The sequence below is a fragment of the Mastacembelus armatus genome, chromosome 2, assembly GCF_900324485.2.
Source record: "Mastacembelus armatus chromosome 2, fMasArm1.2, whole genome shotgun sequence".
NCBI classification, from domain to species: Eukaryota; Metazoa; Chordata; class Actinopteri; order Synbranchiformes; family Mastacembelidae; genus Mastacembelus; species Mastacembelus armatus.
In genome coordinates this window covers 5,537,319-5,553,864 of record NC_046634.1, presented here as the reverse complement: position 1 = coordinate 5,553,864, position 16,546 = coordinate 5,537,319, and the positions used below count along the sequence as shown (strand labels likewise).

Genomic DNA, 16,546 nt, shown 5'->3' with positions numbered 1-16,546 from the left:
TGCACATAGTAGCTTTGACACTGTGGGTCCACTGATCATATCATTTAACTGAAATTAGCTGAATTAATGGCAGAAAAATAGCAGTTTTAAATTCTTCTGTGAGCAGGCCTTAATAGAAGTTATTAATGTTATTGATGTGAAGGACTGTGCAGCATGAAGCTTTGTTTGGTATAACATTCTTCAGAAGCTAAATGGAACATCTTTGTACGTCTCCTCACTTACCTTTTTAAATACTAGTTTGATAAAACATTTGTCAAGCGTAAATGGCTGCCTCTCATTTTAGCGCTCACTGCTTTAACTCTACAACAGCACTGTTCTTAAACTCTGCATTGTTCACTGACTGCCAAAACCTTACAGCGCATTCTCCTTCATTTCCCAGGTCAATAAGTCCTGGGTGTCGATCTGAGACTACAGAATTAAAATCCGTACATCACAACAAAAGAACTGGCTTCAGTGTAAACAACAATCACAAACCAATTTAGTTTTTCTTTTGATGTTACCCCGCGCAGCTATCTCCAGTCTCCCAGTTGCATTTCCTGTCAATGTGAGGTTTTGCTTCGTCCTCTGTGCATCTTGGGTAATGGACTACCTGTCAGCAGTCAGTCAGTATAATGACATTCAGCGCTGCAGCCCATGCTGCACTGTCCGCTCCAAAGATGAGGCCTCTCTTCATTTCCTCTTTGGCTCGCCAGAGATATTATTACTTGGCTTTGGTGTTTCCTCCATCGACTTTCAATTATCCTCTCTCTTGCTTTTCCTACAGTACAGTGCGGCTCAGCCTGGGCCTCACTACTCAGTATTGTGGCGTTTGTGTGTTTGTCTGAGTCTAGAAGTCCAGAGTTGTCTACATTTGAAATCCCTAAAATAATAAGATTTTGTTTTTCATTCACATGCAATGTACAGTGTGAGACCCGTACAGAAAACGCTCTAAATATACATAGAGGTGTATCTTATTCTAGTTTTTGAATTCAATTTTCTCTATAGCTTATGAGAATAAAAAGGGGGGCAGTTTTATATTCAGGGCATTATCATCCATATTGAACAAACAGGTGACAATCTGTTTTTATACCAGTTATTCAAATAAGATACCAATCAGATTGTAACCCGTAAACATCATCATCTTCAGTCCAATAGTTAATAGAGTTACTTTTCACTCAGGCATAGTTGAAAGTGTGTATTCTTATTCTCACACAGACACACTGCCTAGCATGGCTACCACTAGTCATTGAAACAGCTGGAGGTTAATCAAGAAGACATAGAGTGTTATTTAAAGAAAAGAGAACATTATTTATTCATTTTGCTTATCTGGATTTTTTTCCTGATACACAACTTTTTTCCCAGCCACAAGCTTCTAGACTTTCATCTCGCACTTTCCGAAGAATCCCTTTGAGAATTCTCCTCTAACCTGTGCATCTTAAGGGAACACAGTTTAGTTTGCACGTGTTACATTGAACAATCCTCTTACCTTCATTTTATAATGTTTTTGAATTAAGTAGCAGCTTCACTAAATGGACAGGAAACGACCAGCTTAATGACCACAATATTATCACCTTACTGTAATTTGCATCCAGTGAATGTGGCGCAACATTATCATTCACTTTGAGCAATCTTGTCTCAACCTGATGAATAGAAATTCAATACTCATACATTTTTTGGGTCTCCATCAATTCGTGAGAAAACTATCTGTCTCTTTGGCAGCTACCTAAATGCATCACTGTGGCATTCAGTAACTGGGTTAAGTGATGGGAAATACATAACATTTCCCCCCAGAATGAAGGAATCCCTTACAGATTACACAGCTGGTTAAGTGGTTGCAAATAAACACATGGGGTTGGCTGCTGACAACCTTCACGTCTTCTGCTATGAAGTTTAAATATAGACATTGATCAATTTAGCAGTTGCTTTTTCCAAATAATTTCCCTACAGAGTCTAATAAGAAGAGACACTAAGTCAGCATTGTATTCCACACCACACTGGAGTCATTTAGTGAGAGCTGCAGTCCATAACACAATGTACACAACTGAACAAGGGAACTCAGATGAGACTCAAACATTGACTCAGAATATGATGATATTTTTCTGCATGGGAGAGTTTGAAAAGTGACAACATGAAGAATTTTGATGACATCTTACAAAATGATTAATTGAACTACACTTGTGTCAACTACAGTATATGTCTATCCTCAACAACATTTTTAAAGTGTTTCTATAAAAATTATGTCATATTTTCACCTGTTTATGTGCTATACATAGAAATACTTTGATAGCTGAGCTGTCTGCAATTATAGCCTCTCTTTTATGGGGTTAGGTGACATTCAAAGTGGTAGAATTATACATCTTTAACATCAAACGTGCTGCAGTGTGAATTTAGTGCAGGTCAGGTGTGAGTTGGATACCATTTTTTCAACTCCTTGCTCAGCTGTGGTGTGTCATTCTGCTTTGTATTTGTACAGGAAAGGACAGGAGCTGGAGCCATCAGAGCAGTATATTTTAAACAGACTGGAAGGTGGTCGTAGCATGTTAACCATCCGCAACATCCGGCAGGGTGACGGGGGTACCTACTCCTGCAAGGCCACCAACAAGGCAGGGACTCAGGAAAGAGAGCTCTTCCTCAAAGTGTTTGGTAAGGTTCTCACCAGCATACACATAATATCACAAATCATTTATAATTCTGCCAAATTAATAGAACAAGTGGATCCAAATCATGCCATCACATTGGAACTCACTTGTATCACTAACCGTAACATTGTCAAACAGTAACAAGTTTGGAATCTTGAAGTCACTTTTCAACAGTGTAGAGGTTTGTCACTATATAATATATGGTCCTTGCTGGGCAGGCAGTAGCCAAAATAATCATGTTTTACATTTGTTCAGTCACTGTGAAAAATGTTGTCACTGACAATGACTTTGTTACAAGTATGTTACTGGAAATGAGCAATTTAATGACCCTTTTTTCAATTTGGTTTATGTGGTTTTACCTATAAACATGCACTTGTATCTTTTTTGCACATGTTTACTATAACTATAGCAACCTGCTATGTAGGCTATGCTGCAATAACCACTCAACTGATTGATATTAATCATCTGTAAGACCTGCAGGGACGATTCCCCCAAATTTAAAGGTTTTTGGAGTACACATAAAAATAATAATAAATAAATTACCTTTACCCCAAAATTCAAAAATCTCACTTTAACTATTGATTGGTATAATTTATTGTACTGGGATGTCAAAAAAATGGCTGTGTATTGTACAGCATCTCACAGTCTAGACAAACTATCTCCATGAATAGATAAGTGTAACTGAAAACAACTCTTTTAATATTTACTTGAACTGGCCCTTTAATTTAGACTATTAAAGAAATTGGTTTTCATTTTAATTATCTTTTACTTTTACTCCACCAAAGAATGTATATTAGCACTGCCCATCACTGTGAAAATGTTTTATGATTATCCATAAAGATTTACTTCAAGGATCTCCACAAATGCTATTTCATAAAAAGTGTTTTTTTAAAAGCACAAATGTCCAGATATGGCCCTGAGCCCGCCACAATAACAGCCGCATCAATATGATTTATTTCAGCTGAAAGAAAATATTTCATTTGTTCATTCGCATTTTCATTACTGCACTCCCCATAAAAAAATTTCAATTTATATTTTCATAAACCTGCTGGCTATTTCTTCACAGATCACTCAGATACTGCATATTCCACTCATGGAAATGTATGGAGATTTGTGCTCCAGACATCAACATCCTTGCGTTGATGGGAGAAGCGCTTGTTCTTCAAAATGCACATTTAAATGAAGAAGCTAAAGGGGAGGGAGGAGTTCTGCTTTTCATAATGCAGCAGGAAAATGCAGTTGTAACTTAGTTTTATTACCCTTGACAGCACAGTCAGGAGGAGAACAGGCCATTTAAGTTAGACAAGGTGTGTGTACAGGTGTGTGTATACTCTTCATTCATGTTTACATACCGTGAGCCTCAGTGCTTTATATCTGTTGTCAGTCACCCTGTTTGTTTGTTTGTTTGTTTGTTTGTTTTTATATTCCTGAAAATGTAAATGCCAGCTTTGACCTCCCTCCTTGACAGATACAGTTTAGATCACATTTCAAACTGCTGGAACCTATTAAAAATGGTGTAGACACGACATTTACATTTTGCTCTCTAGGCATTTAACTTATCTCCAGTGATTTCAACAGTACTATACTGCTGAAACCTGATCACAGATATTATATATAAGCAAGTGTAGACGGCAAAAGCACAACATATTCATTTTCAATCAACAAATAATTAAGTGATTGTAAGTGATAAAATTAATTAGGCAAAAAGCTAATTTGCTTATTTTGCACAAAACAAGATGAAAAAACAGTGAGGGGAAAAAGGAATTTCTGCAGCAAAGTAGTTTTTATTTTTCAACATGGGATAGGAATGGTCTACAAAGCTACAAGAAAGTCACTTTCACAGATGGTTTTCTACATGTAGACTCCTAACTATGTACTATCACAGACAGGTTGTTGTTGCAATCAGGTGCTTGAAGACTATTCACTTCTGTTTCACATTCCTGCACCATAGTAGCCATTCAATCGTCAATACTAGAACAGTTGATCCTTCAAGGTACATCAGTGTTTGGACATTATGTCAAGTTGTCTTGGCTTTTAGTCTCTTCAGTCAATTGGTGTGTCAGTGGAAAAAACATTTATACTGTGAAGGAATAACTACACTGTATTTCCTAGTCACACTAACAGCATGACTGCATGGATGCTTGGGCTGCAGCAGTTTGGTCCAAACTGAAATATTTCAACAAATGGTCATGATCTCTTGAGGAAGAAGCATTATGATTTTTGCAAATTCCTGACTAGCGCTACCATAAGGTTGACATTTGGAATGTGAAGCTTTGGTGGGATACAGTGGGTACGGAAAGTATTCAGACCCCTTTAAATATTTCACTCTTTGTGTCATTGCAGCCATTTGCCAAAATCAAAAAAGTTCATTTTATTTCTCATTAATGTACACTCAGCACCCCATCTTGACAGAAAAAAACAGAAATGTAGAAATTTTTGCAAATTTATTAAAAAAGAAAAACTGAAATATCACATGGTCATAAGTATTCAGACCCTTTGCAGTGACACTCATATTTAACTCACATGCTGTCCATTTCTTCTGATCCTCCTTGAGATGGTTCTGCTCCTTCATTGGAGTCCAGCTGTGTTTAATTAAACTGACTGGACTTGATTAGGAAAGGCACACACCTGTCTATATAAGACCTTACAGCTCACAGTGCATGTCAGAGCAAATGAGAATCATGAGGTCGAAGGAACTGCCCAAGGAGCTCAGAGACAGAATTGTGGCAAGGCACAGATCTGGCCATGGTTACAAAAGAATTTCTGCAACGCTCAAGGTTCCTAAGAGCACAGTGGCCTCCATAATCCTCAAAGGGAAAAAGTGTGGGACGACCAGAACTCTTCCTAGACCTGGCCGTCCAGCCAAACTGAGCAATCGTGGGAGAAGAGCCTTGGTGAGAGAGGTAAAGAAGAACCCAAAGATCAATGTGGCTGAGCTCCAGAGATGCAGTAGGGAGATGGGAGAAAGTTCCACAAAGTCAACTATCACTGCAGCCCTCCACCAGTCGGGGCTTTATGGCAGAGTGGCCCGACGGAAGCCTCTCCTCAGTGCAAGACACATGAAAGCCCGCATAGAGTTTGCCAAAAAACACATGAAGGACTCCCAGACTATGAGAAATAAGATTCTCTGGTCTGATGAGACCAAGATTGAACTTTTTGGCCTTAATTCTAAGCGGTATGTGTGGAGAAAACCAGGCACTGCTCATCACCTGCCCAATACAATCCCTAAAGTGAAACGTGGTGGGAGCATCATGTTGTGGGGGTGTTTTTCAGCTGCAGGGACAGGACGACTGGTTGCAATTGAAGGAAAGATGAATGCGGCCAAGTACAGAGATATCCTGGAAGAAAACCTCTTCCAGAGTGCTCAGGACCTCAGACTGGGCCGAAGGTTCACCTTTCAACAGGACAATGACCCTAAGCACACAGCTAAAATAACAAAGGAGTGGCTTCGGAACAACTCTGTGACCGTTCTTGACTGGCCCAGCCAGAGTCCTGACCTAAACCCAATTGAGCATCTCTGGAGAGACCTGAAAATGGCTGTCCACCAACGTTCACCATCCAACCTGACAGAACTGGAGAGGATCTGCAAGGAAGAATGGCAGAGGATCCCCAAATCCAGGTGTGAAAAACTTGTTGCATCATTCTCAAGAAGACTCATGGCTGTACTAGCTCAAAAGGGTGCTTCTACTCAATACTGAGCACAGGGTCTGAATACTTGTGACCATGTGATATTTCAGTTTTTCTTTTTTAATAAATTTGTTTTTTTCTGTCAAGATGGGGTGCTGAGTGTACATTAATGAGAAATAAAATGAACTTTTTTGATTTTGACAAATGGCTGCAATGACACAAAGAGTGAAAAATGTGAAGGGGTCTGAATACTTTCCGTACCCACTGTAGATGTGGTCCACAGGCCTCCAGTTGACAATCCTTTCTCTAAAGTCTGTATAGCTATATGAGGCATCAGGGATGATGGGAGAATATATTGGCATTTGCTTTGTGGATCTCTACAGCTGAAATAGCCAGTAATCATTATTATCCTTATATATAGTGGGTACATATACATATTTTGTTTTCTGCTATCTGTCAGTGGGTGGAATAAGAGCTTTATGTAATGTCAAATATTACTACCGGCAGAATATAAATACAAAAAGTGCAGTTATGTCAGCAGGTCACACTGACACAAGTAATGGCGTATCCACAGTTTGAGGACAGTAGACAACACAATTAAGTGTATTTTTTATAGATAGAGAATCAAGACTGACAGATAGCTAAATGCAACAAGCATAATTGTTATAATTCCTATAATTAATATAATCAGTTGTAATCATAGTTATTAGCACACGCTAGAGTAAAATACCCTTGTTTTTAATTACACTGGGTTAAAGAGAAACTTACATAAGCTTAATTTTACAAATCAACTCCACTCTGTCAAATTCCTGAATCCTGGAAGGTCAAATTAATTATCTTTGCTTCTATGCTTCTCAGTTCTTTCTCATTTAGAGTTGAAATGTTTCAGATAATGTGTTATTAATAATGTTCCCTGCAGAGTGGTCTTAACACCATGCTTGATAAATGAGTCATTTTCCATTAAATATTTGCATGATGAAGGGTATCTGGAGAAAAATGGTTGCAGATAAGTGTTGATGGGGAACTGGTTCAGACTGGTCTCCATCAACTGTTCTGGCATTTGTATGAGATTTGGATGGTTTTGCATTGTGTTATTGGATGAATGATCTACATACATGTGTATTTCTGATATGAAAGCCTGAATTTTAGAAATTCATTATAATAATTACAGTTTATTTAAATGTTGGGCTTTAATGGTTTTTGCCATCATTCCTTCTGGATATCATAACTTTTATGTACTCACCAGACTAATTGCAGCGATTACAGAACACAGACAAAGGGCTAAAATAATGTCTGAGGTGGAAAGAAATAGAGAAGTCACATATTTTCATATGGATTTTAAAGAAATCCCCAGAATATCCAAACATACTTGAAGGATACAATGACAGGGATGCTAAAATGATTCTGTAGAAATAACATTGGTATTAGGTTTATAGTGCATTAAGTTAACGATAACATTTATTTGTTATGTAGTTTCTATTCTTAGAGCATCTCTTCACTGACAGTTCATGCAGGAATAGTAATACAGGCATGTGTCTGTGTGTATGTTTCTGTAACCTCATGTTTTGACAAGCTCCCCAAATCCCATGGGATGACTCGTCCACTTTGAGGTTGAAGCCATGTGAAATTGCCCAAAACTCCCCAGATCCCCCAACATGGGCAATGTTAAAAGCCTTCAATACACTAGTCACTATTTTCCACCTTTTTTTCCTTATGGATTTTATGCCATGCGACTTTGCAGCCACCCTGTTAAGGATTTGAGTGCAGTGTGTGTGAGAAAAAGAAGCCATCCATGATTCATGCCCTTGACATGCATGGTGTTTCAGGGCTTGCTTAGAGCATCTTATCAGGGAGCAGCACTCAACAGCATGTGTTTCAGCACTTATCTTGGTGCTCATTCTGCGTCGAAAGTGAGTCACACAGTGCTAGAGAGGCGGTCTTCCAGATAAAATCTATATTTATTTCAAACAAAATAGTTGGAACGCACATAGAGTTAGGGGCACTTTCATATGTTTTATGCTTTAAAACTTTGGCAAAGTCAGTTTTTGTGACATTTAGGGTGAGGAATCTGCACAAAACAGGCCAGAGGGCATGATTTCCCACTATGCCAAGCCTGGAAAGAATGACTGTGTAGAAATGATCTTGGCCCAGACTGTCAGTATCAAAGTCATGCATCAGATCTGAGTTTCAACCCTATGGTACAGCGTTCATCTCTTCTCCCAAATGCGTTAGATGTCTGACAGTTTCTCTTCTGTTCACCCTTTTACTTCTTTACATCTCTGTCTTCTCTCAAACCAATTTCCCCTGCCTTTTAGTGTATTTTTCTTTACTCACTTATGTATTTTTTTCTCTTATTCTCTTCTTCCTCCCACCCCATCATCCTCGGTTGCTTGCAGTCCAGCCTCATATTATCCAGCTGAAAAATGTGACAGCTGTGGAGGGCAGTGCCGCCATGATCTCCTGTGTGGCTGAGGGCGAGCCTCTGCCTGACATTTCCTGGAGGAGAGCCAGCGATGGCCAGACCTTCATGGACGGAGACAAGGTAGAATTTGTCCATCTGGCTCTGTTTATGTGTACCCGTCATCATAAATAGGGATAGAGCTATGAACTGACATAGATCTTAACTTATGAAGAATTGAGCATATTGATGATGCTCTACTGTCTTCATATATATATATTTAGAACATGCAGAATGTTGAATTTGCTTAAATAGTTAGTGTATAAAGTATAAAGCATTTGATTAAGTTGTGAAAATTAGTCAAAACATCCCTGGAGTTCAGTATAACCTTAAAATAAAAATACCATATAGTTATGATGAGACCTCATTGACCTAAGTGGCTGACAATTCCTAAAAAAGTTGGCACCAATGCCTCATCATTTTATTGAAAAAAGTACTATGATTCAGATATCCTACAGGCTCTTGAAAGTTGTTCTAATTAGGAAAGCATTAATTATGACGTGACCAGAGGAGATAGTTAAGTGACATTGCATATACAGTGACAGAGTCACTCATTTCACAGACATGAGGTTTTGTTGAGAAAATGTAGATGACATTTAGACTCGGGGATTAATAGCTGTCATGTTGGCATCAGAAGCTGTGAGCTCATATGGTTGATATCTTTGGGTTTGACAACTTGATGTTGTCAACACTCAAGGAGTTAAGGTATTTTCAGGCAACAAGTGGTTGATGTGTGTTTACAGCCTCTGTGGTTTCCATTGTTAACATGACAGCTGGTGTGCCACAACTGACAGTAGTTTAACTTTCTTAGCTTTCAGCTGCGGCTCCTTGTGCTGAGACAAACAGTACAAGAGATTAGTTTTATTAGTTTCCTGCATTATACATGTCTTCAACAGCAGTGAACAGACAAGAAAACCTTTAGTAACATTAATTTCTGACTTTGGTTATCCAACCTGGGCCAATGAACAATACCTGTAATATTATTTAGCAAAACTTTCTATACTCGACGTGTCATGTTGCTAACACTTTTTTCTATTTTAAGCTACAGCTGATTCTATTTGAGTTGTGTGATATGATTAGATTACCTGTAAGTGGATAGCAGCAGGCTGTGAGGGTACAGGTGGTTAGTACGATCCAATGTAGAAGTGGGATCCAATGTAGCAATGGGGTAGTTGGTGAATCAAAATACACCATCTTAGACTATCTGGCGGTAGACAGTGTTAATCGCTTGCCCCTTCAATTTGAAGGGGCACAGTTAAATATAAAAACCACTCAGGTATGTTTATCCTGAAATGGCATCTGCAGTACATATACAACTTTCTATTTGTGGCAGTGTTTTTGCATCGTTTTTGTATATGTTGTTATAGCTCTGCAGTGAACACCTTCTATTTGCTAAATGTCAGCTTTAAATGGAACAGAAATGCAGCCCTGTTTTCAGACTGTTTGGGCCCACTAGATTTTTCATAAGACAATAGTGTCTTAAAATCTTAAGACATTATTTTAACTAGAGCTTCAGCATAACAATCAGTCAACTGGTGTTTTTGTACAACAAATATGACATTCAGCAGTACATGCTTAATATTTTCCTCCTGTTTTAGTCCATATGGTAACCATTTAAATATCACTAATTTTATTTATTTAGACAAACATGCAGTACTTGTGTAGCCTGGTTGAGTACTAATAGAAATTGCTTACAATAACAGCTAATTACTTGTATATGTCCTCATAAAAATAAAAGCAGATATAATCATTTTCATCTGCCATACATGAAATGTTGCAATTACAGCCATTTATTGCTAGCATTGCAGCTCAGGGTCTCTCTAAAGGCAGATTCATGAGTTGATGATTAATCTTTCCTATTGAAAACACAAGATAGACAGTGTAATCATAAATGATGTGATAAATTACTGCTTGTACAATGCGATTGTTTTTCATACTAGAATCTTTCATTCTATGACGTGGATCCTCAAAGACTCTTGTAGTATTAAAGCTGCACTCAAACACTGCACGTACATTCACCTTGATCCATGTTTTGCAGGGGCTGTTTAAATCTCTTGACTTTGCTGAGATTATTATCTCAAGGGAAATCAGTGCACACAGTTTTTATTAGCTCTCTGCAAAAACCAGAAAGAGCCTTGATGTTTTCAGGGAAAACAATAATACTTTCAATTTATTTGGTTTTTATCTCCCTTTGACTTGGTGACATTTTATGTAAGGCAACTTAAGAAACTGAATACATATCAAGCTTTTATTGTGTATTTTTCTATCAGCATCCATTATTCACTTTGTCCATAAGAAAAGCCCCACAAAACAGAAATTGAATGAGCTCCAGCCACATTTTCCTGGAAGAGTAATTATTCTTCAATGAGCTGCCATCAATGTCAAAACCATATGCACTTCCATTACAGCTTTCAGAGATCCAGTCAAAAAAAAAAGAAAAGAAACAAAAACAAAGATGGCAGCTGTTCTTTTACTTAGGAAAAAGGTCACAGCAGAGATAAATGAATATGTCCATTGGCTCGAATCACTGCGCTTGATAAATCACAGCCGAAAATGAGAGTAAGTGCTTCTCTTCCCACAGCAAATGCAATTATGGAAATGTGCAGCAAACCACCACACCTAAACATATGCAAAGACAAACACAGCTTGTGCAGCACGAGGCATGATGGACGGTTGTAGTCATTTAGGTTTAAGACAGGATGTTCCTCTCTCAATTTACTCTCCAAGCTGCATATCCAGTCTGCACACACTCCTGTTGTGGAGACATTAGGCTTCAAGGGGCTTAGTTTTACTCACTGCATAATGTTGCTTCCGCCATTCGCATTCTTTGTCAACTAACACTGTGACCCTCAGTAAAATAATATAATGTGATGCAGTTTGTGGAATTTAATTTTAAACTGAGGTGGAATTTGTTGTTGAGATATTGTTTTACTTATGAGCAGGGTTAGCACACTGTAGTGTAGCATCTGTTCTATATATGTAAAACATGTTTGGAGAGCTGGTGACATTCAAATTCTGTACTTAGATGACTGTTTCAATAGGCTTAAACTTTTGAATTGCTGTTAGCTTTATTCTAAACTATTCAAAAGTCATGTTTTGATATGTATATTTGCTTGTTCCTATGACCTCTTTTCAAAAGAGATTTTGCAAGCAAACCTTCATTCTTTTGTTCTCTATTTGATGCATGGTCACAAAAGCAGAAAACTGTGCTACAAAATACAGTTGAATAGATAATAGTAATGTTTAGCTGAGGATTTGCTGTTGCTTGCTTTATGAAACCCCCAGTTGGCCTCTATTTCCTTAAACCAAACAGCCGTTATTAAATGTCATTTTCTTGTTGTTATAAGGAACAAGTGATACAGTAATCATTAGCTTGGTGCAACTATGAAGACCCTATGTTCAGCCCCCGCACCAAACTGTTCAAATACATTATGCTTGCCAGAATTAGACTACAGTATGTTTTCAGCCTTGCTGACATTTCCAGTTGACATTTTTAATATCTGAAAATTCTCAAGTATTCGCATTAAATATCACAGGGACAATTTCTGGAATATCTTAAAGAGATATATTTTGAGATTTAGCTTTATATGTTCTCTTTTGAGGTCTTATGGATCAGGCACTGGCAGAATTTTATGTTTTCCCTTTTCTGCGCCCCTTATATAGTACTACCTGCTTATCCTTTATCTCTTCCAGTTCCTGTATTCTCAAAATATGTGCATTTCTTAGCCTTTCATCTTTTATGTACTCATGTTGATGCCAGAACACATAGTATTTGTTTGAGCCAGCTGTTGCAGAAGCTTGTATGTGTCTGTGAGTCCATGAGTATGCATGTAACTTGGTGTTGTGTTCACATCTGGCTGGTTGCCTTGTAGTTCCAATCAGCTGCATATCAAACAGGCTGTGCTTTAGGGCCTGAGTCCATCTGTAGACACACTTGGGTGAGGGGGGGGGGGCTCAGAAGCTGCCTGCCTCCTGGAAGATTTCCTCTCCTTTTCCTCCTCCCCTCTCATCTCCCCATTCCTATTCAACACACACCACCCAATCCCATTGACCTCAGATGGTGAGGCAAACAAACAAAGTGTGCAGTGGCAGCATAAAGAGCCCAGGACTGAACCTTTAAATGCTGCTACACCTCATTGGTTGATAGTATTGCTATGATAGCCGCAAAGATAAGCCATCCTAAACAGGATAATGTCAAAGCAGTCTATGAGCAACAGCACAAAGAGTCAAAGAGTGTGATTCAAAAGAGACGGCTTCATGGCTGAGGTTTATGAGGCTTATACACATAATGAGTATTTGCAGAGGGAAATCTATGGATGAGGTGTGCAGAATGTGCATGTGCACACATAAACTTATATATACATAAGTAGATTAGATTACAGACACATATGCAATTGTGTGCACATCCCTCAATAACAGTACGGACACAATGCCCTAGAGGTCAGAATGTGATAGATGGCAGCAACCAGTTAGTTTTGCAAAGGGATTATGTGCCTGACTATTTCTTGGCTAGAACCTTTGAGTCACATACTGTATAGTAAGTTCACTCCAAGTTAGAAACTGATATTTACAGTAACTCTATCTATCAGCAAAAAACCTTATTCCACGACCTTTCCTGGAAAGGTCAGGAAGTTATGTTTTACAGTAAATGTTGAACGTTTGTACAGTTACATCCAGTTTTCAATGGATAAGAACTGAGTAGTTAGAATGAACAGCAATACTTAGAGCCTTAAACTAAAACACAGTCTCTGCAAAGACAAGATGTGACAGTACTGGAGACACTGTTTAATTGTCAGGTAATTTCTGGGAATTGCTGTGCAAAATTACAGAAATCAGTGATTATCATAGAGATGCCACAGGAGTACACAAAGCTACAGCTACAAAAAAGTACCAAGGTACCAAAGGTAGCTTTATAGTTTTATTCCACTTAGTATTTTTTAATATTTTTAATTTATTTATTTTACATCTTTGTTACTTTTGGCACTCTGCTGTGTACTTGCAATTTCTCCGTTGTGGGACAAATAAACAATTTCTTATCTTATCAAAGCACTATGGGGTATCCCTTTTCTAAACAGGCCTACTAGCCTCATTTGACTCTCTTTCTAATTCCTTTATTAGGGACAAACACAACAGAACTTTTGTGTGATTCTGCATTAACTCCGTCCTTGATCTAAATAACATGTTTTTTGTTTTTACTCTGTTGAAGCTGTTTTTCTTAATTTGCTCAGTTGTGTAATTAGAAGGCAGTAATATGGGAGAAGGAAATTTGTATATATGAGTGTATGGTATTTGCACACAAACCAATTGCATGCATGTGTCCATTTCTCTAATCATTATCTCATTGTGTTGGTGGAACATGTTTATATAAGCTACCCCACTAAAAATAAGTCCTTGCTCTGTATGTGCTAAGTATGTTTCAGTTATATGAATTATATAAGCCAGTGCATAACTGTGTTAATTGGCAGTTATAATGCAATATTAAATGTTACTGCTGTCTCTGCTTTTGTGTCCAGTATGTCTTTGAGTTCACAAAGACTTCAAGAGCCTGGAATAGATGATTGTGTAACATATGCCATTAGGGTTTGGTGGATGCTTCTGTTTGGTGGATACTTCTGTTGAAAATATTCCCAGTATGGCAATATGAAGTAGAACCAGTGATGTAAACTAAAGCGTTTGTCATCTGATTTACTGACATGAGAAAAAGAGTATTTCAAGACTAAATGCAGTAATTTTATGCAGTGTATTTGGCCCTCAAAGTTAATAGCAAAAAAGCCTGCTGCAGTCACACAGCTCTTAAACGCATCAACTGAGTTCATGGGCAGTACCTTTAAAGTGGCTTCTTAGGGGCGACAGAGGTTATCTGTTAGAATAACAGGCAACCAGGTTGCTTGTCTGGTGTTTTTCTCATTACAAGTGAATGTCAATTACAGAAATGATAGTCTCGTCTGCAGTAATTGACCCATTGCTTCAAATTGTTGCCATCTATCTTCATACAGATGTAATAACCTTGTAATAAATCAACAGTTCATTGCATTAACCATGACTCTGTGTGACAAGTGACAGTGGCATCAAAATGGACCAATGGGTTGTCATTTCAAGTTGGATGAGGAACTTTCTGTGGCAGTAATTGAGTGATGATTCCAGGGCACTCTTTTGCTCTGTGATCCAGAAATTGTTCCTCCAGCCTCACCCATCACAGTGGACTTTCTTTCAAATAGAGTGTCACAAATAAATTATTAACCACATTAGACTGTATTCAGTCTTCTTCTGTTGCAGCAGGCCTTTCTGTTTAGCTGTTCATTTTTACTCTGAAACATTGTGTTTAGGTGATTTTTACTCAGATTTTCACATGCCATGCCACCTCTTAAAGGCGATAAAGCTGGTTTGACACTTTACCAGTAGAAACTTTGTCTGTGTAACAGTTATTGTTATGGCTACAAAAATGAGGTGTTTCTGTTTGTGTCGTCAGAGCCAGGATGGACGCTTTGAGGTCCGCGGTCGTCACGGCAAGTCAGTTTTGACAATCAGTGGTGTGAAACTCGCCGACCTGGGACGCTTTGACTGTGAGGCACTCAGCAGGATCGGAGGTCATCAGAAGAGCATGTTTCTGGACATTGAGTGTGAGTATGTTTATAATCTGATGAGTGCTTAAAGACTCTGCAGACTTATACAGGTGTTTTCAGTTATTCCTGCTAATTAGACTGTCCATACCGTCCTGAGCTGAGACCTAGTCAAGCAGCGTAACTTAAAATCGGTGTAGCTGTGCAGTAGGTGACATACTGTAAATTAACAAACTTTAACATTATCAGCAGAGAGAATGAAAAGACTGCCGGAGCCCTGGTGACCTTCTATTCCCTCCCCCACCTCTCCACTCTCAGCATATATTAGTTTTATTACATCCTTATTGTGACAATGAAGCGCAAACACATTTCAGCAGTCAAATCAACAACCTTGCAGTTATGTGTAAAGTTCATAAGTTCAGCCGTGCTTTATTCCTGTAATTCTTTTCACACAGTGTATGTTTTTCTTTATGAAAATCAATATGTTATTATAAACAATTCAGCCCCCACCCTTACCACTACACCATACACTCACATCCTCCAGTAGGGTTAATTAGTGAGGATATCATGCATTGCAGTATGTTTCCCCCACTGACAGCTCTCCTACTTCCCAGTGAGTGCACCCATTCCTCAGTGCTGGTTGTTTGGGGTTATTTGGGGTGGGATATCCCCTGCTTAATGAGCTTTGAAGCAAAGATCTTCATTTTGGCCTTGGACTAATTAGGTTCATAATGAAAGCAGCTCTGTTCACAAAATGACACCAGTAGAAAATGCTTTTTTGGTAGCAACATTTCCACCTTGATGATCACAGGTGCAACATAGAGAAAGGGCAGATAAACAAATATATTCAGAGAGACAGCTAGGAAAGAATGAATACTGCATCTCAGTTGTCATGTGGAAACCAGTTTTCTCCTCTTATGACTTTTGGGTTCATGGATCCATTCAAAACCTGTTTTGCACAGTTGTTGAAAAGCTGACATTTCGTAAAAAGGTTGATGGCATCCTTGTGTTAAAAAAAAAAACAAATCTTACATGCATGCACCTACTCTCAATCTATGAAGCAAAGTTGCTGTCATTATACTGTAAACTTGTTTTGCTGGAACCACAGCATTTTGCAGGCAACATTTTCTGAGACTTCACTCCCACTCTGCAGAAAGACACAAGCTGTGTGTCTGAGTGTGGTGGGGCGGAGCCAGCCGTTGCCACCAAACTAATGAACTCATTTACTAAGTCACTGCAAGCTTCAGGGGGATAACATGTCCGCGGCTGTGACAGAGAGCCAG

At 38.5% G+C, this 16,546-nt stretch overlaps 1 protein-coding gene across 1 annotated transcript in view; it reads left to right on the top strand.

Annotated features, from left to right (window-relative positions):
• ncam2 (neural cell adhesion molecule 2) overlaps positions 1 to 16,546 on the top strand; it is a 231,239-nt gene that overhangs the window by 183,423 nt on the left and 31,270 nt on the right. The window contains exons 7-9 of the mRNA XM_026302298.1: positions 2,453 to 2,622; positions 8,642 to 8,787; positions 15,173 to 15,323. Of these exons, the coding sequence (XP_026158083.1) occupies positions 2,453 to 2,622; positions 8,642 to 8,787; positions 15,173 to 15,323 (467 nt within the window). The remainder of the gene's footprint in view (positions 1 to 2,452; positions 2,623 to 8,641; positions 8,788 to 15,172; positions 15,324 to 16,546) is intronic.